The 25,459-nt window shown below is 42.5% G+C and overlaps 3 protein-coding genes across 4 annotated transcripts; 1 reads left to right on the plus strand and 2 right to left on the minus strand.

Annotated features, from left to right (window-relative positions):
* Positions 1 to 39: 39 nt before the first annotated feature.
* dhx30 (DEAH (Asp-Glu-Ala-His) box helicase 30) lies at positions 40 to 8,467 on the minus strand. 2 transcript variants are annotated; one of them, XM_015956792.3, is made up of 19 exons: positions 8,122 to 8,467; positions 7,792 to 7,919; positions 7,586 to 7,696; positions 7,260 to 7,502; positions 7,030 to 7,179; positions 6,793 to 6,945; positions 4,590 to 5,063; positions 4,030 to 4,392; positions 3,862 to 3,937; positions 3,677 to 3,781; positions 3,428 to 3,603; positions 3,127 to 3,333; positions 2,952 to 3,033; positions 2,687 to 2,880; positions 2,345 to 2,504; positions 2,105 to 2,262; positions 1,875 to 1,978; positions 1,295 to 1,434; positions 40 to 518 (listed from the first exon to the last, which is right to left on the minus strand). In XM_015956792.3, the coding sequence occupies exons 1-19, from the start codon at positions 8,342 to 8,344 to the stop codon at positions 265 to 267; spliced, it is 3,501 nt and encodes a 1,166-aa protein (XP_015812278.3). In that variant the 5' UTR covers positions 8,345 to 8,467; the 3' UTR covers positions 40 to 264. The 2 variants fall into 2 exon arrangements, with proteins under 2 accessions (XP_015812278.3, XP_015812277.3); XM_015956791.3 differs by having other exon boundaries at positions 3,862 to 3,940.
* Positions 8,468 to 9,239: 772 nt separating this feature from the next.
* On the plus strand, positions 9,240 to 17,942 carry LOC107383903 (chymotrypsin-like elastase family member 3B). The gene is made up of 8 exons (XM_015956795.3): positions 9,240 to 9,547; positions 9,626 to 9,702; positions 10,096 to 10,178; positions 10,516 to 10,641; positions 10,719 to 10,855; positions 10,972 to 11,114; positions 11,194 to 11,346; positions 17,877 to 17,942. The coding sequence occupies exons 1-8, from the start codon at positions 9,367 to 9,369 to the stop codon at positions 17,892 to 17,894; spliced, it is 918 nt and encodes a 305-aa protein (XP_015812281.3). The 5' UTR covers positions 9,240 to 9,366; the 3' UTR covers positions 17,895 to 17,942.
* A 2-nt stretch (positions 17,943 to 17,944) lies between these two features.
* wrnip1 (WRN helicase interacting protein 1) lies at positions 17,945 to 22,506 on the minus strand. Its single transcript, XM_015956794.3, has 7 exons — positions 21,742 to 22,506; positions 20,822 to 21,016; positions 19,657 to 19,877; positions 19,320 to 19,528; positions 19,017 to 19,172; positions 18,564 to 18,643; positions 17,945 to 18,473 (listed from the first exon to the last, which is right to left on the minus strand). The coding sequence occupies exons 1-7, from the start codon at positions 22,333 to 22,335 to the stop codon at positions 18,192 to 18,194; spliced, it is 1,737 nt and encodes a 578-aa protein (XP_015812280.3). The 5' UTR covers positions 22,336 to 22,506; the 3' UTR covers positions 17,945 to 18,191.
* Positions 22,507 to 25,459: the final 2,953 nt, after the last annotated feature.

The following is a 25,459-nucleotide window of genomic DNA, read 5'->3' on the forward strand; positions in this document are numbered from 1 at the left end:
ATTGAATGACTTTCTTTACTCATCAGAGTAAAACCCGACCTTTGCTTTTTAGTAAAGCAAATAACTTCAATTTAATCTAAAACAAAAGTCCAAAATCCAAAAGATGGATTACACAGAGTTCATAATTTACAAGATTAACAGGATATACATATCCATGGTGGACTTCCACCTGGGAGATCAGAACATTAACAGACTCCATCACTCAGAGTGCAGTGAAAACTAAACCAAACTTCCTCTTCCTGTAGCAGCTGATCCAAACTGTTTTCAATCCACCTCGCCCTCCATGCTGTTATTCTTAACCAGAGGACTGGACTCCGTATTGTTGAGCAGCTCCACCAGTAAGGATATGAGGTTTCCGTCTTGAGTCGTGTTGGCGTTGCTGGCATCGTTGAGGTTTCGGTACAGCATGGTCTGAATGGACGTGCGTAGCTCCCACAGGAGCTCCCAGGTCTCAGCGGACAGCTCACAGCGAACCAGAGAGCGTCCAGGGAAGGACACTTCCACCATGTCGCCGTTTACTGAGACAGAAGATGGAAAGGGTGAATGTTTAGGTACAAAAAGACAAGACGAGGACATTTCTGAGGCTTGTGAGAAGAACCTCCCGTGTACAAGGCTCTGACATATAATCAGGTTTTTTTTAACTCTTTTAAAGAACAATGTAGAAAAAAGTGTTTTCTTTTCCATTTTAATAAGAGGAAATCCTTTTTGTACCAGTCCCATTATCTCTGGGATCAAAATTCCTAAAAACAGCAATTCCAAACAAAAAATGGATAGATTCCTTAATGACCAGTTTATGGAATCAAAGATTTAATCACATTCGGCTGCTTTAATCTTAAAAAAATCTGATATATGTAGTCCTAATAAGGCTCAGAGGAAGAAAGCAACGCCAAAGTGTGTTTTCACTACATTTATGCCCTGACTGTTTGTTGCTTCATAAATAACTCGAGTGTAACACCTGACACGCTGAAATACGAGATCGTATTTAATGACGCATAAAGTTTGAATACAAATATATGAAACAAGAAACCCAAAAGCATCAAGTCTGCTGGAGAGTTGGCGTTTGCAGTCTTCACTCTGAGCTCCTGCAGTGACACTCAAGTCCTGAGGCGTTTAGTTTTCTGCTACTGTTAAACATTTTAGTAGAAACAGTACAAACTGCTAAATAAGGGTAAAAGACACAATCCCACTAGCTCAAAACGGGTTTCATTTCAGCATGCAGCAGTAAAAAGAAGTTCTGCACGCTCCCTCAATGCCTCCAAACACCACAGGTGGTCACCTGGACCGCTACAAATACCTGTCTCTGTGATATCACAGTCTGTGAGCAGCAGCAGGGCGAGAGGATGGACCGAAGAAGAGTCTCGGATGAACACATTCCCATTAGACTTGACGGCGCTAAAAAAGGTCAACCAACGACTGGGGAGGTTCTCTTTTCCTCTGCAACAGAAGGGACATCAAAGGTTTTTAACATAAAGATTTCTGAGTTAAGTGGAATGGGATTAAAGGAACAAAATATTAACCTAGTATGTGCTTGTATGTGTATATATGTATGTATATAGATCTGTAACTTAGTGCTTCTTTCTGTGTAAATTGTTTTCTTTTTCTATTTTTTTCTCAAATTCATGGGTTGAGATTTTGTCGGCCAACAGGTCCAGGAACTATATTGTTCAATTTCCTTAAGAATCATATGATTATTTCATTTGTATTAATGCTATTTTAGTTAAAAGGGGCAGACAACATAAGTTTTTCTTCTTTCTGTCCCCTTTTTCATTTTGGCTTGCAGCAATTTAGTTCTGATTGTGTTTTTATTTTAATGTCAATAAATGAAAATAAAAGATTTAAAAAAAAAAAAAAGAATGCTGTAGAGCGTACTCAACCTGTTAACCGAAGAGCGATGGAGCAGGACCGGTCCGCTGATTGTGCGGAAAGATGTGCTGTTGGGACGAAAGCGCCCTCCCTTAGTCACGACACCCTTCTTCACCTACAACAAACAAAAAAGTGTATTTATTTAACACGTTTTAAAAAAGGGTTTCACGAGAAACTCCTGAAATAAACAAAGAGAGAAAACAGAATGAATGAAATCAGCAAAACGAAGGCCGTCGTGTACCTGAATTAGGTTGGGGTACAGTCCTGCAAGCAGCACAGCTTTGAGCAGCTCATCCTGGTGACTGTGCTCATTGTAGAGGGACGTGTGACGCTGGCACTCGCTGACACGAGAAACCAGACCTGCTTCCTGCAGGTTCTCACTGAACTGAGAAATCAGACCTGGGAAAGGGGGAAAACAAAAGGAGTACATAACTAAACGGCTGGTTCAGACGACGTTTAACCTGAGTAAAACCATTCGAACCATTGATGAACCGAAGACTGGCTTTGGACAGAGTGTATTTGTCCAGATATTCATGCCTGTCCTCTCTGTCTCCCTCCTGCTGGGCTCTCCTCCAACCCAGAACCGCCCTGCTGAACACCAGATAGTCACTACAGCTGGAGCCACTCAGGTCCTCCTTGGCCTGGACAAACCAAACACAAATGACTAAAAAGGAAATGTATTTATGTTTGTTTTGTAAACAAAGGAAAGAAATGCCAGAACCAGATTGAAACTTCCCAGAGAATACTGGATTTGTTATTTGTGTCATTAATGGGGAAACACACAAAAAGACCTACATTCCAAAACGGTAACAAGTCACCTCACCTTGTTGACAAGTGCCCGATTCTGCAGGCTGTTGAAAAACGGGTCTCTGGTGAGACAGGCAGCAACAGACAACATGGGCAGAACACATCTGAACACGGCACTCAGAACCAGAACTTTGCCCAGCCGCGGGTCACACGACATACAAGCGACCCGCTGGCCTAAAGGAGTCAGCGTCTCAGTCTTGTCCAGAACTCCTGTTAAAGCAGGACATGGTAGAGAATTTAAATCTATAAACCAGTTTCACTGATGGTTTCACTTCACTCACCAATATCTTGGAGATTCTGGACAGCGTCTCTCACTGCTTCTGGTTCTGGACTATCCAAAACTCGGGACAAGAAATCTCCAGCCTGCAGGCACAAACAACAAGTTATTATTCTATTTAAAAAAATAAATAAATAAATAAAAATAAATAAATAAATCAGTAGGTCTCTTTAAAGTACCTTGCAGTTTGGACAGTGGATTTTCACCTGCAGCACCAAACTCTCCAGAGGGGTACGCAGGATCTCAGGAACAGGAAATGGAGTCATGGTCTCCAGCTGTTGCCTGGGAAACAGGTGGTAGGACCGTCCTGGCTGACAGCGTCCTGCTCGCCCCTTTCTTTGTGTGACGTTAGAGCGAGATATCCACACCGTATCTAGGCAGGACACCTGGAAAACCAAAGGAATGCAGACATTTTACTGGAGAAATAAACTAAAGCTAGCTTTGTTTGCTCGTGAATTCAGGCGGAAAATAAAAAACAACCTTCGTGCGTGGGTCATAATTCTGTTCTTTATGAGTTCCAGCATCCACCACATGAACAATGTCGTCGATGGTGATGGAGGTCTCAGCAATGTTAGTGGCAAGAACTATTTTCCTCTGGCCCACTTGGGGGCGCTGGAACACCACCTGCTGGTCAGCCACTGATAAGCTGGAGTGCACTAGAAATCAAATTTAAGCAGTTAGAACTCTGAAATTGGGGAAAGCAAATCCAGACGTGCTTGACGTTCTTACACGGCAGGACCATGTGGGAATCAGAGGGAGTTAGTCGTTTTGCTTCAAGTTTGTCTTGAACGGCTCTGATGTCTTGCCACCCAGGGAGGAAACACAGAATTGCTCCTGATGATCCGAAAAGAACGATTTAAAAACATATTTTAAAGAAAAAAGGCATTTTTTAAATGTTATTGAGCGTTAGGTACCTGGTTCTCCATGTTTGTCGATGTGCTCAATGACATCTGCTACCAGGTCTGGATCAGGTGCTGCCTCATCTGCTCCCTTCTTAGAAATCGGATAAAAACAAAACAGTCATTCCACTAAATTATATAATTCTAAATGAATAGAAAAGCTAAAACCTGATAATCCATCACCTTGTCTCTTGAAAGTGGGCGTCTCATCTCCCTCAGCACGTCCTCCAGGTAGTGATCTTTTACCGGGTGCATGAAGCCTGGTACCTTCACAATGGGACAACCCCCAAAATACTCAGCCAGCCTCTGGTTGTCTCCAGTAGCGCTCATTAGCACAACTCGTAGGTCTGGGTTTTCATCCAGGCTGGAGCGCAGCAAGGCCAGCAGCAGGTCCGTGTTCACGTCCCTCTCGTGGACCTCGTCCACCACGACGTGGCTGATTCCTTTCAGGGTGGGGTTTGACTGGAGCTTCCTCAGCAGGACGCCCACGGTGAGGAAGAGCATGGATCCTCCGCTGTGCTCAGGGGGTCTACTCTCAAGTCTCACCTAAGAACAGAAAAGTATCACTGTCTGCACCAAAACCCAACAATATACATTTAGTTTAACTTCACTAAATGTTTCAAACCTTTTCAAAAAGCTAAAAAAAAAGATGGTTTAAATAAAAACACAAAACAAAAAGAAGCATAAGAATACTCAAATAAACATGGTTCAGCTAAATGACAGCACAAAGAGCCTGTGCCTACCTGATATCCCACGCGGTGTTTAAGATGCGGCCCCATCTCATAAGCGACGCGTTGAGCCACCGACACCGCGCTGATCCGACGAGGCTGAGTCACCAGGACGTTGCACCAAGCGCCCTCACCTCCTCTCACCTGCTCCTCCAGCAGGAAGCGTGGGATGCGTGTTGTTTTGCCACATCCCGTCTCCCCAGCAATGACAACCACCCTGGAGGATCGCACAGCTGACACAACACGCTGGCGATGAGCATCCGCCGGCAATTCCACGCAGAGCCCGGGCTTTGCAGTCTCCCATTCCTGTTGCAGCTGGTGGCTGAGCTGTTGAGCTCGTTGTTCAGACAGCGCGCAGTATGGCCTGCCGGTAATAGCGTCTGTTATATAGTCTTCCTCCTCCTCCTCCTCTTCACACTGCTGATTCACCTGCTGCCCCGTTGCCTCTTCTTCTTCCCAAAGTTTCTGAACTTCTGTCGCCACTGGGTACTATCAAATAGATGCCATTTTGTTGTGTTAAAAGCCTTAAAGGGGCATTATGGAAGTTTGACAGCCAAAACATGTATAGAAATAATAAATTTCTTCTTCACACATTCTCCTGCAATGCCCTGGTCCTGTAGAATGAGCCCTGGCATTTTTACTGTGATTGCCTGTTTTTCTGTAAAATCACAGAAAAAGAGGTGCTCGGGTCGAGCAGGCTGCTTCATGCGCGTTCACGCTCAGGCATAGCCCGTAGCATTTGCTATCCGTAGCTTTAGCAGCAGAGAGAGGCAGTGCCACTTTGTTGCTGTTCCTAACGCCTAGTGACAAAGCTAGCTACATATCTGAGGACCCTTAGCTACTTTCTGTAGAACTTTCCTCTAGATATTTCCTGCAAATTAGCAACAAAATAGCCATTTTTGCTCCGAACCGTTCTTTGAACGTGGTTTCAGCTTTCATCAAGGATATAAATGTTACAGATACAAAGGACATCACTGGCACTTTAGCTCACTTAAGGTTGGTTTATGCTTGACGCGTCCGCGAGGTTCGCACGGCTCCGCGCGGAAAAGTTGCGTCATTTTAACAACCACGCCCCTCCACCGCATCTCCGCACGGCCCAAGATTTCTGCAGCGCGCACCTCGGAAAATTTCTAACCACGCGGATGGACGGACGCGGAAAAACATGGCGGACCGGCAAGAACTAGTATGGCAGAGGTTCGTAAATACAGACATTTGTATGATTCAGCTCTCAGAGATCACCGTGATCAACATGTAGTTAATAATTCTTGGAGAGAAATGGCTCGCACTGTCGGAAAAGACGAGGACACTGTTAAAAATGCTGAAATGTCATGTTGTAAACAGTAATTTCTACTTCTACTACGGTGTAGTGTTGGATGCATGCCGTAGAGCTCCATGCTGCCCCGTTCAGTTTGGGAGAATATTGGCTCACCGCAGAGACGAGCCGAACAAACCATAAACGCTGCGAGTTGTGAAGCGCGTTCCATCCGCGAGCCGCATCACCGCGCGGAAAGTAAATGCGTCAAGCATAAACCAAGCTTTAGTAAGATATCGGACTCTCGTGCAGAAGATCCGGGTTCGATTCTTGATGTGAGCATAGTTTATTTAGAGTTTCTTTTTTACATTAATGGTATATTTTTTTACAGTAAGATGCCCAAATTTTTATTGGAGACTCGCCGAATGGCACTGAATTCACAGATAAAAAAGATGTGGGTTCAACTTTCATTTTGGAACAATTTTTTAAGCAAGGGAAGGGAATGATCTGAGCATGCAGGAGGACTGACCCATCATAAACCTTTGTCGGCTGTGCTGAAGAGAAAGGTACAGAACCAAATTATTTAATTAGCTGCGCATTCTCCTGTCCTCTGTCCTACGGGCCACACACACACACACACACACACACACACACACACACACACACACACACACACACACACACACACACACACACACACACACACACACACACACACACACACACACACACACACACACACACACACACACACACACACACGGGACTGTCTCAGCTGTTATTTTCGTTAAGGAGTGTGCACGTACAGCATGCGCACCTCGTGCACGAGCCTACTATTGAAGCTGCCGTTACGCTTTCGGCCTTAGGGGGCAATTGCGAGCATAAAAATTCAAAACTCTGTAAAGTCCCTTTAATATAAACTTCTCTCAAAATTGACCTGAAGATGATAAAATAACGGGAACTGACCTGAGTAAGATACTCCTTCATTCTTTGCTCCAGATATTCTGGGATTACCAGAGGAAGTGGCCGCCTCTCTCTTTCTCCAGCCTCCTTCACTTTCTCTCGATGGTACTTTGCATGAGTAAGCGGGTTGTTGTCTTTGTCTAGAAGCTGGAGCTCCTGCACCAGGCACCAAATAGGCACATTGAGCATAGGTCAGATATCTACATAATGGCTTTGGTGTAAAATCCGAACTCTCTTTACCCTCAGTTTCATGCAGGCGAGTGCGGCAGCTTTCTTCTCTGCCGCTGCTCGGCTGGTTGCTGTAGCGGCGAATGTCATCTCCTCAGGCCAGAGCAGAGTCAGCTCGCACTTTTTTAGCTTCCCTCCAACAGTTTTGAAATGCAAAAACTCCTGCAACGGCAGAACACTTACAGAACACAGGAAGGTAAAAATGACAAGTTTTATTGTAGGAAACAAAAGGATGCACAAACCCTAACTCTGCTGGAGGAAGTGGCCAGCTGGATCACCCTCGTCAGAAGAGATTTGGGTTGTGGAAACAGAGAAAGAGCTTCAGCTACACCGGAGACATCTATAGAAGACGAACAGTGACTTGCTCTGGATACATCATCTATCCAGCCATTTTCCTCATCATAAAGATGGGAATGTAGCCCTCCCCTTCCTCGGCCAGCTCTTCTCTTGGGGAGCTGATTGTTTGGGCCAATCAAACCCATTTCCTTTACCAAAAACAGACAGTTAAAACACTATAAACAGCAAGAGTTGCAAATAGGTGATCTTTAAACGTCTTCCAGTAAATTACCTTGAGTCTGAAGCAAGCTGCAGCAGCAGCAAATCGCTCTGCATCAGCCTTTTTAGATGCATAACCGTTTTCTTCAAATTGGCAAGGCCACTGCAGCGTGAGAGTGGCTTTCTGCGGACACACAAGTACAACATAACCTCGAATCAAACACAAGATCAGGAGCTGTACGGGGGTGCACACAGTCAACAGAAAAGCCTCGTCCTGACCTTGACTCCCGCCTGTTCTGTGCAGCTGTACTGGATGAACTGGGACAGGTCATTCACTCCCAGTGACCTGGAAATGGTGCCGTTTAACAGATTTTTGGGATCTGGGAACTCCTTCAGCAGGTTTCCATCTAATTATTAAAAAGTGCGACACAAACATGCGTATTTAAATATCACTCTAAATAACATAGGATATAATAAAATACAATGAGATACGTTCTTAAGACATAAACTAGAGTTATAACATTATATCAGCGAGTTTGAGGAATGTCCTTGAGGTGCAATGATGCTGCGAACTGTTAGCTAACGTTAGCTAGCCGGCGTTTTACTCACCTTGTTTATTCTGGAAAAGTGGCGCATTGTGCTCGTGGATGTTCTGAGCTTTTGTCCTGTACCACCGCATGTCCCTGGTCCGGTTTGACGTTGTTTTTCCTCCCGTATGACCACATTTGGATAAATTACACAGTGCTCTCAGACGCACGAGTAAAACACCGGGTAGCGCCATCTTTGAACTACAAATTCTTCTTCTGTTGTTTTGAGGCTCCAGGAGGAACATCTGCTTTACAGCGCTCTCTTGTGGCCAAGAACACAAAACTTCTTACAAGAAATCACTCATTTTGGTTTTAAATCTAAAAATCCTGACAATTAAAACAAAATGCACCTTAGAAAAATTGCTAAACATCACTTAATGTGTTTCTTAGCAATCCGTGACCCATGAATTTGTCAGAAATTGACCAAAATTTTAAAAATGTATTAAAGTGCAAGCATCTGAGGTTTTAATGTGACCCTGGGTTCATTTATATCAAACTGTGTTCTTTTTCTGCATGCTTTTGGTCATATGATAACTTAGCATTTGTTTGTCCTCTGATGCTGCTTTTGTATTGTATGGAACTCATCTTTGTTGTAACAAACAAAAAATACAATTTGCTCTGAAACACAGGTAAATGAGAAAGCCACCTGTAATTAAAGTACTGTAATTTCCATCCATCTATTTTCATCAGGTTATCCGAGGGGGGCAGGGGCAGCAGTCTAAGCAGAGAGGCCCAGACTTCCCTCTCCCCAGCCACTTGGGCCAGCTCCTCCAGGGGAATCCCAAGGCGTTCCCTGGCCAGCCGAGACAGAGTCCCTCCGGCGTGTCCTGGGTCTTCCCTCGACTCTCCTCTCGGGTGCACGGAAAACCACATCAGGGAGGCACCCAGGATGCATCCTGACCAGATCCCCGAGCCACCTCAACTGGCTCCTCTCAATGGAGAGGAGCAGCGGGTCTACTCTGAGACCAAGTGACCGAGCTTCTCACCCTTTCTCTAAGGGAGAGTCCAGCCACCCTGCGAAGAAAACGCTAAAGTAATTTTTAAAAGCATATTGATTTTAAATATTAGTATTTTAAAACTACACCCAATTTTTTATCCATATTTACATTAAATAATACTTCTGTTCACTTTTGAAAATAGGCCAAATCCATAATATTCTATGTGAAATCTTGTAATCTTAAAATTAACCTGCAACTCTGATAAAAAACATTGAACAGCAGGTTTATGTACCATTTTACATTAACAGAACAGGTAAAAGCTGCTCCTAATGCATGCATCTTTCCAGTGCACAACATTCCTGCCACCTGGCGAATGGAAGGAAAACTCCCAGACCGCATCTGGTTTTGTCTGGAATGATTCACATAAAAAGTCCTGCTGGAGCCGTCAGTTGTTTTTGAACAAGCAAGAGATGAAACCGGTTCTTGTTTTCCTGTTGGTTGTCACAACTGGTAAGTTCACACTAAACATTTTACAATTTGATGATTTTGACATGGACGAAATGTGTTTGGTTATCTCCCGTGTTAAAGCATCTGGGTGTGGCGTTCCCAGTCACAGCCGGGTGGTGAATGGAGAAGAAGCCCAACCTTACAGCTGGCCATGGCAGGTAGGTCAGCCAAGAACTAACATTATAGAAGTATCATTCATTAGATCAGTGGTTCCCAACCTTTATTCAGTGTCCAAAACAAGCCAGGGCTCCCCAACCCCAGCTCCTACCGCATGCACACAATTAATAATTACAAACTTTATGCAGACACAAGGAGCTGTGGCTTTTACACAGAGTTCTGATTTTACTATTGGGTGTGTTATCTGGATTTTATAAATTAGCGACCTCACAACCTCAGCACAGAAAAAATTATGGGGACCCCAGATTGGGAACCAGAACCACTGCTTGTTGGAGTTTTGGATTCTACTAATTATCATGATAACCTGAAAGGAGGCTTCTCAACAAAATGTGCATCACATTTTCTTTATCTAAGCAGAATTTGTTTCATTTTAGGTTTCTTTGGAGTCCTTCTACCCAACCTGTGGAGGAACGCTTGTTGCTCCTGACTGGGTCTTGACTGCAGCACATTGCATCACGTAAGAAAATGTTTCTTTGCACGTTAGATAAAAAAAAGTTAAATTGCACATGAAATATTGGAATCGCTGTAAGAATTGTCACAGAATGTGTCATTACATTTCTTACATGTTGTAAAGTGTAATTTAGGACATGCTGAATAAAAAAAATGTGATTCCTACATCTTAAATTTAGATAAATACAACCTCAGAAAGACAAAAAAAAAAGTCAGCTGAGGCAATCAATTTGAGGAGTTTTTCCTAAAAAGGAGTTAAAATGTTTGAAGTAAAAATGTAACACATCTGAATGAATATTCTCTTTTATAACAATAAATAACAGCTGATTGCGTTTCCAATTTAGATTCCACACATATAGGATGGTTCTTGCTGAACATGACATGAACAAGGAAGAAGGACCTGAACAATCCATCATGGTCTCCAAAATGTTCCTCCACCCCAAATGGAACGACAACTGTGTTTCTTGTGGGTACGTTCATGTCCGCCCAGTAGAATAAAGTATGTTTAAAAACCCAGTTTGATCTATGGTGCTTTCCTGGTCCGAAGGAACGACATTGCCCTGCTTAAACTGCAGAAGAGCGCTGATGTTAATGACAAAGTTCAGCCAGCTTGTCTTCCCCAGCATGGAGCTTCCCTCAGCCCCAACCAGCCCTGTTACATCACAGGCTGGGGTCGCCTCTACTGTAAGAGCTGCTGCAAACACTCACGTATAAGAGGCATTGTTGGGTCGTTTATAATATGCAATTATTTTGAGGTGCGTTGCGTTATTCTGTAATTAGAGCGATTGTTTTCTCTGCAGCCGGTGGCCCTCGGGCAGCGACGCTACAGCAGGCGCTGCTACCTGTGGTGGATCACAACGTCTGCAGTCAAAGTGAGTGGTGGGGAAGCTCGGTTAAAACAACAATGGTCTGTGCAGGAGGAGAGAGCAAATCAGCGTGCCATGTGAGAAACACATCCCATAATATTCTCTTAAGGAGCACAGACTCATCAGTGATTGAGCTTCTCTCTCTGAAACTTGCAGGGTGACTCTGGAGGCCCTCTGAGTTGTGTGGGTCGAGACGGCAAATGGTATGTCGAGGGAGTGACTAGCTTTGTGGACGGACGTGGGTGCAATACCCCTAAAAAACCAACAGTCTTCACCCGGGTGGCCTCTTTCATCCCCTGGATCAGTGAGGTAAGGGAATCATCTAGCCTAGTGAACTAGACCAAATTCTTGCTTTGCAAAGTTTGGTCTAGGAACGCTCCACTGGAACCTCCACAGCCCCTAGCAGCATTCTGGCTAGCCAATCACAGCTCTCTAGAGGGGTTTCAAACACATAGAGAGTTGTGATTGGTCCATAATATTGGGTCATTCATAGCACTCTATCTGCTTTGTAAACCAATCACAGTGCTTTATCCGCTTTGTGGGCCAATCAGGGCCCTCTACTCGTCTGGTGGGCGGGATGATGCAACATAATGGAACAAGATGGCGACAGCTTGTTTGAAACGGCTTATAAATCAATGTTGGACTATTTGGACTTGGACTTTATTAGAATCAGGAGCAGAAAGATGTATTTAAGTTATTTTTTAGAAAAAAATGATGTATTTTCACCTTATTCAATGGTGGACCGCCTCGTTTAATGGCATCCGTTGCGGTGAGTACGTCACATTGTTCATTGTCCAGTAGCATGTGGAGATCGTTTGAAAGACAACGGTAGAACCCGCCCGACCGAGAGTCGTCAATAGAGTGTTGCCAGACTAAATAATATATTTATTTAGTCTGGCTTGCCAAGCTAGGAATCATTCTGAAACCCAAAATCAACCACCAGAATACAGGAGGTGGAGGGGTACTAGTGGCCAGGGTTGCTTCTAGGCATTTGGGGGCCCAAGGCTCCCACTCCATGCATGAAGCTGTTTTGGAGCTGGGGAGCTCCCTCAGTGGCTGCATCCTAGGTGCATGATGAATGTTATCATAGGTCCTTCCTCCCAGTGGCTGTCTCTACAATTACCACTGATCCCAACAAAACCAGTAAACCGTTCTTGCATTCCTGCTGCTTTTTTGATTTTCAGTTTCGGTTGTTATTCTACTAACACTTATTCATCTCATTTGCAGTTTTCGTTGCTCATTTGCACACTTTTCAGAACACCAACATTTCCACACTGGGATACAGTTAATTCATTTTCTACTCTATTCTCTAATAGTGATAAGTGTGTGACACCTGGGACATCATGGTGATTTCACATCGGCACGGACCGGCCCTGGTAGGGTATATTGTGTTCACACCTGGGTAACCAGTGTGCTCAGCTGACCGTTTTTTTGGACCTGTTCTCTGGTTATCCGATTCATGCGAAGCCAACCAAACACACCCACTACCAACTAATTGGCTGGCTGAAGTTCACGCCTACTTATAGAGGAAGCCTTTGATTGGCAAGTAGAAGCCAGTGGTGGCTTCCCGCTTGCGTGATTCATTATCAGTCTACATGCAGTGGGATAAACATCTTCTCTCCCTGCTGCTCGGACCTTCTGCTCCAGCCATGGCAGGGCAAGGGCAGACCGCTGTGAGAGAGAGCAGGAAGTGTCGAGGGCGGCGACCCATTACCCTGTGTATACACGACTTTCATAATTTTATATCAGCCCATTACTGTGGAAAACATTTCATTGTTTGCTCCAAAGCAACCCAAAAAGACCTCATAAATTTCAGAACACTGCTATCTGGACTATTTCTGGGAAGCAAGTCACAATGCTGTTTTCTTAATAAATCAGATGTTTTGTGTCCATCTATCATAGGGCCAGGTCAAACCGACCAGAAGTCCAGAGCTTTAATAACAGCATTACTTCTCCAGCTTGATTGCGAAGAAAATGTTCCTAAAAGTAATTTTGATATTTAAGGAATGCAGGTTTCACAGTTCCCAATGCCTAAAATTATAGGGTGCCATTTGTAAAGTGAAAGTGTCTTAACTTAACAGCAGTGTTTTGGGTTATATAGCCTATTGACCCTTTGCACGTGACGTCACGCCACTCATGTGTCCTCCTTCGCCATGATGGACGGCAAGAAGACCGTTTACAGCCGTTGGAACTCCAGTGAAGCTAGTCAAAACAAGCCCGTTTGTAGCCTTTTATCGCTTTTATGTAGGTGATTTGACAGTAAAATGGTTTTAGCTTGCTGCGTGGATGGCTGCACTAACAGACAAGGATGTAAACTCAACTCGTTTAGTTTTTTTTAATAACTTTGATGGAGACTGAGGACGGAGATGAACTGCAGCGATCAATCAAGCAGACTAGCAGCCCTCAGATTTGCAGCGAACATGTGTTTCTGGGTAAGATTAACGTTCATTTATTTCACGAGGAAGACAGGGACAGGGATAAATGTGATGTGTTTATACAAGTTATTGATAATCCTGATGGATGGATGGGTATTTCACCACGGAGGCTGCACTCCGTCCGCTGTAGTGTAAAGCGAGATAATTATTAACAATATTAAAGCTCTGATGTATGACTATGTGTGTCAAAATTACGTTATTTATTTATATGAGCATCGCTGTTCAGAGATCTTCTCATTCCGGTGTGAGAGCAGCAGCTGAACCCGGTAACACCACCAGCAACAGAAGCTGGTAGGGTTCCAGACTTTTTAAAAATCTGCTTTGGTGTAAAGTGAAACGCTGTTTATAACATAAAGTTATAAATCCAGAGGAGTGAATTTGGGCAAAGTCGGCAACATGTTTACATACAGTAGGTGAACAGCCGCAGAGAGAACTAAGCTAACGTTGGTCTATGAGCCCCCGCTAGATGCGCTACCTCTTCTGATAACTGAACTGGGCATGAACTAGTTGAAGGAATGCTGGAGGAGTTTTGCTTTTGTTTAGATTGCAAAAACAATTTCAGGCTCTACTTTTCCCTTTGTTTAGTACTCGTGTCGCTCACTGTTTACATGTGTGGTAGGATGAACTGTTTGGTTCATGGAGATTTGTCCAGGTGGATGACATTCTGGTGATTGTGGGGTGGGGCACGCTGCCTTCATAAGAGGCAGACACCTGCTGCCCACACACAGCTCTCTGATTCCAATCCTCAGCACAGAGAGCGTTTGAGGTGGCGATATGCCGGGTGCGACTGTAAGTAAAATCCAGTTGACTGCCTCATTAGTATTTCCTCTCTGTGACAGCCTTCATGGTTTATCTGTAGTGAGTGCTGGTTGGAAGCTGACGCTTATGCAGCTCCAAACTTACCAGTCAGAGCAGGTGCGTAACCAGCGTGGCCTCTTCCTGTTTGGAGGTTGTTCTCATTGGGCAGCTGATCTCCTCCCCAGCTCGGCAGAGGTAAGCCAGTAGTTTTGGGTAATGGGGTGAGCTGATCCGGGGGCTTTTTACCATCTGTCTGTCTTGCAGCGCGGTCAACCTGCGGTGCCGGTGTTACACCAAATTCTGCGACCCATCCCATTTGTGACCCCAGGAGGCAGTGTTGCGTTTTGTTGCGTCTGTACATTCTGAATTGGCATAAAAGAAGATGCTACGTTAAAACCGTAAACTACGTAAGCTTTGAGGAAGCTCACGGGAAGGGGGACCCACTCTTTATCTTCAGGCTGTGCCCGGCCGGGCTCCATGGGTGAAAGCCCGGCCACCAGGTGCTCGCCAACGTGCCCCACCTCCAGACCTGGCTCCAGAGGGGGGCCCCGGTGACCCACGTCTGGGCGAGGGAACATGGTTTCCATTTATATAATTCATCATAAGAGGTCTTCGGGCTATTAAATAATAAATATAAAATTTTGGAGCTAAATATTTAGTTTGTAAACTACTACTACTAAACTTTATTTATATAGCGCCTTCACATGGCCCAAGGACCGGTCGGTAACAGCTGCTCCCCTGCTGCTTCACGTCTCGTGGGAAGGGCCAAGCAGCAGTTTACGCGAGCAAGACGTGCTGCTGCAGTAACGTGCTGCTGACGGCTTCTGTGGAAACCCGGGGTGAAACTTGCCAAGCGTGGTGGCCTGTTTCACACATGTAGGTAGCTTATTCCAGAGCCTCGGTCCCAGCACCGAGAAAGCACGACCCCTCGAGATTGTAGTCTGTATTTAGGAGTGACCAACAGTCCTTGTTGTGCTGCTGACCAAAGGTTCCTTGCGGGAACATAAGGATGGATCAGATCCGACAGATAACGTGGAGCCAACTCATTTAAAAACAAACACCAGAACTTCAAACAAAATTCTAAAAGAGACTGGAAGCCAGTGTAGGGATGCCAAGACAGGCGTGATGTGTTCAGATCTTCTGATACCAGTCTGTAACCTGGCTGCCACATTTTGGACCTTTTATAGTTTCGCTATGGAGGCCTGCTTGATGCCTGCATAAAGCGAGTTACAGTAGTCCAGTCTGGTGGTAATGAAGGCGTGGATGACTGTTTCCAGATGTTTACGCGATAGCAGCGGCTTAATCCTAGTTATTCTCCTGAGATGGAAATAGGATCTGATTGTTCCATTGACCTGGCTGTCCAGAGTGAGCTCAACATCCAACTTCACCCCCAGGTTGGTGACCACAGCCTTCTCAAAAAGTACTAATGAAGTAGAGTCACATCCATGTTTGTATTTCAGGCAGAACGGGAAAGTCTCAGTTTTATTCTGGTTGAAGAAAAATACATTTTGAGCCATCCATAACTTTACCTCCTCCAAGAAGTCCAAGAGCGGTTTAAAAGAACTTTGCATGATACAGGTAAATAGATTTGACAGTCATCCGCATACAGGTGAAACCTGACGTGCCAACGAAACAAGTCACCCAGCGGCAGCAGATAGAGGGAAAAGAGGAAAGGTGCCAGGACTGATCCCTGAGGCACCTCACATTGCAAATCAGCAGTATCAGACGAACAGTCCCAAAGTCTTACACAAAAATTCCTCCCTGACAGGTACGATTTTATCCACTGGAGTGCTAAGCCTGATATTTCCACCTATTGCTCCAGTCGACCAATCAGGATATTGTGGTCTATGGTGTCAAATTCCGCAGTCAAGTCCAAGAGCACCAAAACCACAGCCTCCCCAGAATCGTTTGCCATCATGATATAATTCAAAACCAACAGGGCTGATTCTGTACTATGGAGAGACTTAAACCCAGACTGAAATCTCTAGCATCTCATTTTCACGTAGAAAGGATATCATTTGGGCATACAAGTTTTCTAAGACCTTAGCTAAGAAAGGCAGTGTGGAAACAGGCCTATAGTTAGATATATTCGAATCTAGGCCAGCTTTCTTCAGCAGAGGGCGCACTACTGCATGTTTAAAAGAGCTGGGAACTTCACCCAATAGTAGACTGCTATTTATAATTTGTAGAACATAAGGAGACACAGCTAGAAAAACTTCTTTTAGAAGTTTAGCAGGGATTGCGTCCAATACAGAACCAGATGGACTATTGACCACCTTCTCCAACTCTATGAGAGATGTTGGATAAAAGCTCTCCAAACAAATATTTAGCTCCGAATTAAATATGTAGTTAGTAAATTATATATTTATTTTACAAACTAAATATGTATATCAGACCAAAAAAATTAGTTTTTAAAACATATTTAATTCGGAGCTAAATTAAATATATAGCTTGCTAATTAAATCTTTAGTTGGGATCTTTAATATTTATAAAAGTAAACACTGCTGTCATGACTCTTTGATTTTACAAATGGCACCCCACACTAATCTAAATTTCCCTAATTCTGTTAGGATATTACAGTTTGTCAATTACCTGCTACCTGGTTGCTGCAGTTTAGAGCAAGCTGGTTTGATAAATTTAACAAGACATGTAGGCCAAAAATGTATCCAATGTAAATAACCACTTACCACGGTCTTGTTTTTTCTTTTCTTCCTCCTCACGCTTTTTTCTTTTCTGGCTTCCGGATAGGTAACTCCGCTTCATTTTGGTGTCAAATGTTGCCGCTGTTGCAGGGCAAGCGTGCCCAAGCAGCCTACCCCCAGCTGCAGATCACGGACTGATACGGGGCGGGCTCGGATTTCCGATGGGCGTGGCCAGTTGTTGAGACAGGTCTCAGGCAAATTATGGAAAGAAATAATCCACACAATAGTAGTAAGTAAAATTACCTTACAAAAGCGACTATTTTAATTTTAAAATTATGAAATTGTATAGAAATATAATAGAATAGAAATAGGAATGGTTTTCCAGTTTCAATTTTCTTTATGGGCCTATTACTACGGCAAGAGAGGCTGACGAAAACCTAAAAGACTACAAAAGTACCCGAAGCTTTATGCTCTCAGTGCATTTCTTTTGTTTAATTTATTTACAAAGCATCCTATTTAAAACGTTTAATGTTGTATAATTTCTATAAATTTAGACACACTAAATTCCACATTGATTATTTGTAGACTCCAAATAAAATGTCAAAGCCTTTCTTCTACATTTGTTATGTTTTCCAGAAACTTGATTATACAATTGGCCACGCCCATTGCACATCCAAGCCCGCCCAATACAGCCAGGGGTACTAGTAAATTGCGGAGTTAGACTCCGCCTACTGACTGGCCACGCCCATTTTGACGTTTGACTCCACCCAATATCAGTCCCTGCAGTCTGCAGCCAGAACCTTTTGGGATAGAGGGGTAGGGGCATGCGAATGTCTCATTACACTTTGGTCATCTTGAGCTTTGCCAGGGCTGGGTAGGAACAGACTGTGACCCCACCAGGGCCAGACCGATCTGACTTTAGTGTAAATGTGGTTTAACGTAACCCTGATGTGTTTTCTTACAGACAATGGCCCAAAACTAAGAAAACAACCACAACTGAAGACATGAATAAACTGTTATTACATTTTCATGTTCATGTTAAGTGAATTTATTTATTAAATATACAGATTTTGAGATGCATTTGCAGAATGAATGGGAACGGACATCTGAAACTGTTTTTAAAGAACAGGAATGGCTAATCTCTGCAGTGACAGCTTAAAAGAAAGCTTTGTTACTTACTCATACCTTCATTTGTGATTTTAAATCAAAAGGCTGATTTTTCACAGCATCTTTGGGTTTTAAATTTACAACCGGGAGAGTGAATTGTTATTGGAGATGCTCATGGGTTTGACGGTGACCAGGTGAAGAAGTCGGTTCCTCTCAGCTCCTCAGGTAAATACTCCTGCTCCACGGGTCTGCTGAACTCAGGGTTGTATTTGTAGCCTTTAGCGTAGCCGAGCTGCTTCATCAGCTTAGTGGGGGCATTACGGAGGTGCAGAGGGACAGGCGGCAGGGGGCCTTTGTGGTTTCTCACACAGGCTTTTACGTTGGCGTAGGCCTTGTAGATCTCCACAGACTTGGGTGCTCGTGCTAGGTAGACAACACACTGAGCTAGGATCACCTGGCACAGAGAAAAAAGTGATTTCATAGAACAAAAAGCAAAAAACAACAGAAAAGTTAAGACCGTTTCTTATATGTAAGGTGTACCTACCTCACATTCAGGCATTCCAATAAAGTGACAAGCCTGGAAGGTGGATACTGCCTGAGGGAGGGCACAGGGATCTGCCAGACCTGGAGAGAAAAAAAAGAAAAGACCATTTTAAGTAAATCTGAGTCATGCATATAATATTATAATGCACCAAATTCTCAAACGTTCCCAAATTTTGGAATAAAGTAAAAAAAAAAACACATTATTTTTGCACTTTATCATTAAAAAGAATGTAAGAAGCTTCTTCAGCTAATACCTCTGCACCTATAAAAGATCTAACTACAACAGAAAACTCAAAAGTATTAACCATGAAACAACAGTTGGAAAATTAAACTATAGATACAGTAATTTAAGCTTAAAAATACATTTAAGTTTGATTTAGCAAGAATCCAGCTGTCCACCGTAAGATTAAACCGCTACAGACACTAATATAAAGGATGCAGCGATGACACATACCCACATCCTCACTAGCAAAGCGGACCAATCTGCGGGCCACATAAAGTGGATCCTCACCCCCCTCCAGCATGCGGCCCAACCAGTAGAGGGATGCGTTCTCGTGGGAGCCTCTCATAGACTTGTGCAAAGCTGAGATACAGTTGTAATGCTCCTCACCTTTTAAAAGACACACATAGTAAGGAAGTTGCCTCCTTATCTGAAACTCAGCATCGGTAAAGTAGCAAAGAAGGATGAGCACAAGTTGTTTCATCATTCTCTAATTGTGAAGTGGAAGGATGTTCAGACCAGACCATCTGAGCTTACCAGCTTTGTCATAGAGGATGTGAGACCTCTGAAGACCCTCCTTCACGTGCTCCTCTGTCACCAGAATCTCTCGGGGAGACCGGTTTGGATCTGTGGACTTAATCTGAGCCTGGACCGCCAGCTGGAGGCTGTTGAGTCCTATCCTCGCATCCCCATCACAAAGGAAGGCCACAGTGTCCAAAGCCTTTTGTTCTATGAATATATTTGATCTAAAATAAACAATATTTATGAGATATAAAGCATTTGTTGCAAAATGTCTTGGATGCATTTCGTTTCTGTCTGATTCAACTTCTTTTATTTAATGCCTTAGTAATTTAAAGTGCAGGGACGCCCTTACGCGAGGTCTTCATGTTGGGAATTCAGTGCTCCCCGGACTCTGATCCCGAGAGTTTCCACAGCTCTGTTCAAAATCGAACCCATCGCCTCCACGGACAGCTTCTCCAGAACCAGAACCCTGCATCGGCTCAGCAGGGCGGCGTTCACCTGAAAGGAGGGATTCTCAGTAGTCGCTCCGATCAGAGTTACCGTCCCACACTCCACGTGGGGAAGGAAAGTGTCCTGTAGGTGCATGCACAAAAAAAAAAAAATTAAAAATAAAACTGTTAACATATAAAAGAACTGATCATAAGATATAAAAATGACTGTCATTTATTAAGTTTTAAGAAACAAGTTTTATCTGCTACTTCGATCTCAGAAACTTCAAATGATTTAATTAAATAAGTTTTTCTTAATATAAAACCAGAAAATGCAAAAATGTGGAATAGAATGCACCTTACTTGAAATTTAACACCAGAACTCATTCAAATGTTGCAAATACAACCAGTTGGTAATAATTTAGATGTACAAGTATTATTAGGCTGATATTTAATTGTTTTTAGCTTTATTTACATGCTAGGGTGGATGCACATCCTTTTTTAACTTGTTTGTGAACGCTGAATTTAACTCGTCAGTCACTATTTTGTGCACCTGCAGTATTACAATCAAACATTTAACCAAATCTAATGAAGTAAATCAATAAACTGAGCAAGTATTAAATAAAATGGGAAAATAAAAAGAAATATCAGTGGGCAAAAATGTTTGAGCATTTATCAAGCAGATGTTTTTGCTGACAAAAATAAAAAAAATATCTAACTGAAAATGTCAAAAATAAAATATATAAAAACTAAATAAAAACAGAGCTTAGAACACAATAGCAGTTATACAAATACGGGACATTTAACTGTCTAAAACACACCTGGTTTAGCAGCAGTCTCATAGCAGCTAACCCTTCCTTTCTGAGACAGGATATTTAAATCAGCTGATGCATATAAATAAAAATATCTGCCCGATATAATGCAGAGAGTGAAATTTTCCCCCCAAAAATCAAACATATCAGGATAAAGGTGTATACTAAATGAATAAATATTAGTAACAAGATAAAGTAGATTTTTATTTATTTTTTTTGCTATTACTTTATTTTCCCTTCACATGAAATCAGAGCCCAATGCTGCTGCTTGTTTTACCTGCTGGGACTTGTTGAAGCGGTGAATTTCATCTATGAACAGAATAGTCTTCCTCTTGCAGAGTCTGAGCTCATTCTGCGCCTGCTTGATCACCTCTCGGACTTCATTGGTGGATGTGCTGGTGGCCGACAGGGTGACGAAACGAGCCGATCCCTTCTTTTTACTTGAGCTGGCAATTATGTGGGCAAGGGTAGTCTGGAAGAAAGGAAAAAAAAAACAAAACAAAACAAGACAATAAGGCTCTGAAAATGTTTTAAGATGCCCCTTTTAATAGTCAACTCAAGATTAAGGGGTTGAACAAATAAAATGAAGGTAAGTGTGCATTTTTTTTATGATTTAGACACATTTACTATCAGCTACTGCTTGTTAGACACACGAGAGAATGAAATGTGTCACTTAGGCTGGCTTGAAGCAACAAATAAAACAAAAATTCAGTCATTAATAAACATGCTGCTCAATCTTATGCCTGAGGGAAGAAGGATGAACAGATCCTGGGTGGGATAAGCTCCTGATCCAATGCCCCATAAGGGGTGGTCATAGTCTTTTTCTGAAGTCCACCAACCATCTGTGGGTCAAAACCAGGCCGCAGGCCCTTCACGACAATCAAAATGAGAGCTACAAGACAGCAGTCGTTAATTTCTTCTTGCAGCTGACTGTTTTGGGACCGGGATAATAGTTGATCGCACATGCTAAGCACCACAGATTGGGAGAGAGAAATGTTGAACAGGTCTGTCAGCAGCACCTGACCTATAATAATAACTTGAATGGGTGATGCCGTCATACAGTAAATGCTGCAGGAGGTGGAAGGAACACTTTCTGTGGCCATATATGAAACAGGAAGATAAATAATATATATGCATGGAAGTTGTAATGAAAAAAGGACAATTTTGCATGCATGATCTTAGCTGTCACCTGCACACCTTTCCGCATCCAGGTGGACCCCACAGGATCAGAGACGGGATCTCCTGAGAGTCCAGAAGTGACCTGATGAGGGTTTGCTGGCCTACAACTTTATTCTGACCAAAGTATTCCTCCAGTGTGTTTGGCCTCAGGATCTCAGCCAAAGGTTTGTCAAATGTAAACAACGTCCGCGGTGATTGAGTCTCATTTTTAGGCAGTTGGCTCAGCTGGGCTTCCGTACCTGCTGACCCAAACTCAGTCTCTGTCAGCACACGTTTAATCCCCTTACCGGCTGGACTTTGTTTACTCGTAAACACACCACTTCTTTCGGGTTGGACGTTGAGTTTTTCCTTGTTTGTCTTGAACAGAGAAAAGACCCTGGACTGTGTTCCGGCCATGGAGGAAGGAGAGCTGGGTGTGTTGACAGGTTCGGCCCTAATGCGAGACCTCTTCCCAGGAGGTCCGGTCTCGGCAGCGGCTGAAGGACTGCTGTCAGCAGAACTTTCTTGAAGACACGCGTCGAGGTGGTCGTTAATTGTTGCAGGTGTGAAGCTTTCAAAACAAACAGGACACTGCAAAGAATGTAGAACCGGAGGAGACCTGTCATCCGCCATATTGATTCCCGCGAAAATGCTATTTTGATCCCAAATCACGTGACCTAAGACTTTTAGAAATTTGTTTTTTTGTCTCTGAATAATTTAACTAAACTTAACTTAACTTATTAATGTCTAAGTTGTTAGCTACCGTGAATAAGACACTCGCGTGAAATTATTTTCTGTTGTCTCTCCCCCCCGAAGTCACGACTTCGTGTTTGGTGCGTTTATGTACCGCGGAGACTGTCCGATATCTGAGATTTACCTATCCATCGCCTTAGTTTCGAAGGAAAACGCACTTACTAGATTCAGAATGATTAAAAGATAAATAGACGTGTTAATTAATCCACATCAGTCATCAACATCATATCCTTCTTCTCTATTGCTTACTTGCACGGTGAAATCCAATAAGATTAATAAAATAAACACTTACAAAACATCATAATATTTCACACCTTTTCAGCTTTGTTCTGCAAAATGATTTTTCAGTTAAAGCTTTCTAACTTGTATAAACAATAATACACTTATGATGATATACATGTCAGTAATGTCAGTTTATCATTTAATTGTGTTATCATCCTTTTTTCACTGTGAATGTCCTTTAATAATAGCATATTAAGTTGACAAATAAAAGGTTTTCTGACAGCTTTGGATGAGTTACTTTCATAAACCTCAAAACTGTCAATGTCAAAAACGCTGTAAAAATAGTAGTCATAATTTCAGGTAACAACATTAAACAGCAAAGCACTGATAAGCTCCTTTTTTGTGTTTAATTGAAAACATGAGTTCATTAGAGCTGGTGTTGATGCCAGAGGAGGCTTCTGTACATGCTGTGCATCATTTGTTGCATTTCTAATGTAGTTCTTGTGCATCATCGAACAGATTTTAGAGATAGTTTGTTTTTTTCCACCTTTTAGTTCTTTAACAATAGAAACACAATTTCCTCCATACTAAACACTGAAAAGCATTTAATCGGTATTCTAATCTGTTTTCTTGCTTCTTTTATCTCTCTGTACCGTCACAAGGAAACCAAATTTCCCTCTGCTTTGAATGTGATAATTTTGCTTTATTCTGACTTTCTGAAAAGAACGTGCATGCATTGTTTTGTAGTTACACATGACTGAGCACTCTATCTCTGCTGGCACCTGTCACTCTTTTGTAACAAGGACATGCTGCCCGTCCTTTGGCTCCAAGGTGTCAACCGGAGTGGCAGATTGACTGAATCTTCAGAGGTAGTGTGGGAAAGTTTAGAGTTAATTTCTGGGCGGTCCTGAGGATGAAGACTTGAGCAGCTTCTTTTAAAGCTCCTAATGAAGCAGAAGAAGTATGAGAAGTAAAGTGAAGGGCATGGAGACTTTGGTCACAGCGGGGAACATTTGGCTGGTCAACATCATGTGTCTGCTTGTTTCCTACCTCTGGCACAGGCTGCGTGGTTTACGCTGCTTCAGGAGAAGATACAGAACATTTACCAACCAGGCACAGGTTTGTTTCTGAAGCAGCTCTAAAACAGTAGTGAAGAAACAGCACAGAAATGTTGCCGCTTGTATTGTTAACATTTTAAAATTGATTCACACATTTTTAATGCTCTTTTGCTGGTGATTTTGTTTTGTAGAGTTTGCAAATGTTTAGATTAACTGCCAGAAAGTGAAATGTTTTTAATACTGGGCTGCAGCAGTTTTGTGTTGCACCTTTCTCTTTAGGTAGCAGAAGGCATGCAATTATTAAAAGAAAAACACACAGCTTTAGTGGCTTTCCTTTCCTGTCAGCCATTCAAGATTGGAAATGTATTTGCTCTATTTATTTAATGGAAAATGTTTATTTTATAAATAATACAATCTCATACTTACTTACTCTCATATTTAAAATAGCAGTATGACAAAGAAAAACTTTATCCTAAATTTATTGTTTTTATTTCACTGGTGATACAAATTAAATATAGTTTTGCTTTTGACTAAATATACCTGTAAAATTGTAGAGAAAATGCAGCAACCAAGGAAATAATGCACAATAACACAAAATAAGGATTTCTAAACTTAAGCATGGATGTAGTTTTGGGAGGGGGACAGGGGGGGACATGCCCCCCCCCCCCCCACACACACACACTTTTTCCTAAGACAATTTTTGTCCCATGCACATTTTATCGTCCAAAACCAATATTACGCTATATTAAATAGACACTGGTGGAGCCCTAGGACCAAGCGGCTGTGTCCCCACAAAAACTACGTCCATGCACTTAAGTACTCACTTTTACACTCGGTTGTTCCCATGTCATCTATCTAAAGGTCGTATAATTAAAGTAACTAAGTGTGATGGATTATTGTCTCAGCAGTAACACGGTTCTATGTGACATCTGATATTTGTTTTGACGTTATGTCATAGATGGAGGTCAATGGGAGCAGATCTGATGTTTTTATCAGCTGTTGAACAGTGACCTCTAGTGGTAAATGTTGCCAGGTGCAGAGAAAACTTCGTTGATTATATTGTTTTTTTGCTGCCATCTAGTGGCTAGAATGGAAAACCGTGTGGGACTTTTGTGATTTGATTGGTCAACAGCCAAGAAGGTCAAATGAAAGAAGTTTTAATGATGTTTGATCAATATTTTTTGTTTCCATCATTGTCTCTCTTGTTTAGAGTGTCTGAGACAGATCTTTTTGGGACATGGGTGTTTAAACGGTGCAAACCGGTTTATAAATACACACAGGGAAAAATTCTCTTCAGTGTTGTGATGTTAATTATACCTCAGAGAGCAGCTGAAGTCCTCTCACCTGCTCTTATTTCCATTCCTCTCAGCATTCAGAAGAGCCACAGTGACATTTACAATGAGACAGACACAAGTGGCAAAGCCTTTGTGCACCCTGACAATGACCGTAGCACTGCTAATGGCATCCTTAATAAAATGCTGCTTCTTCATATTCATATTATGTTTATCATCACTCCTACCACTACTTTAAATAATAACGTCAACTTTCTGATAAAAAAAATACTCATGTTTAAAGAAAATACTCCAGAAAATGTTTCTTTTTTTTTAAATAAAAAAAAATCACTTTAGGGCAGATTTGATGGATAAAATTACAATCTTCGATGTTTAAAGTTATTTGGCTTTCAGTTCTAACAGCCCTGCTTTGACTTCATACTGTTGTTTGTT

The sequence above is a fragment of the Nothobranchius furzeri genome, chromosome 11, assembly GCF_043380555.1.
Source record: "Nothobranchius furzeri strain GRZ-AD chromosome 11, NfurGRZ-RIMD1, whole genome shotgun sequence".
NCBI lineage: Eukaryota > Metazoa > Chordata > Actinopteri > Cyprinodontiformes > Nothobranchiidae > Nothobranchius > Nothobranchius furzeri.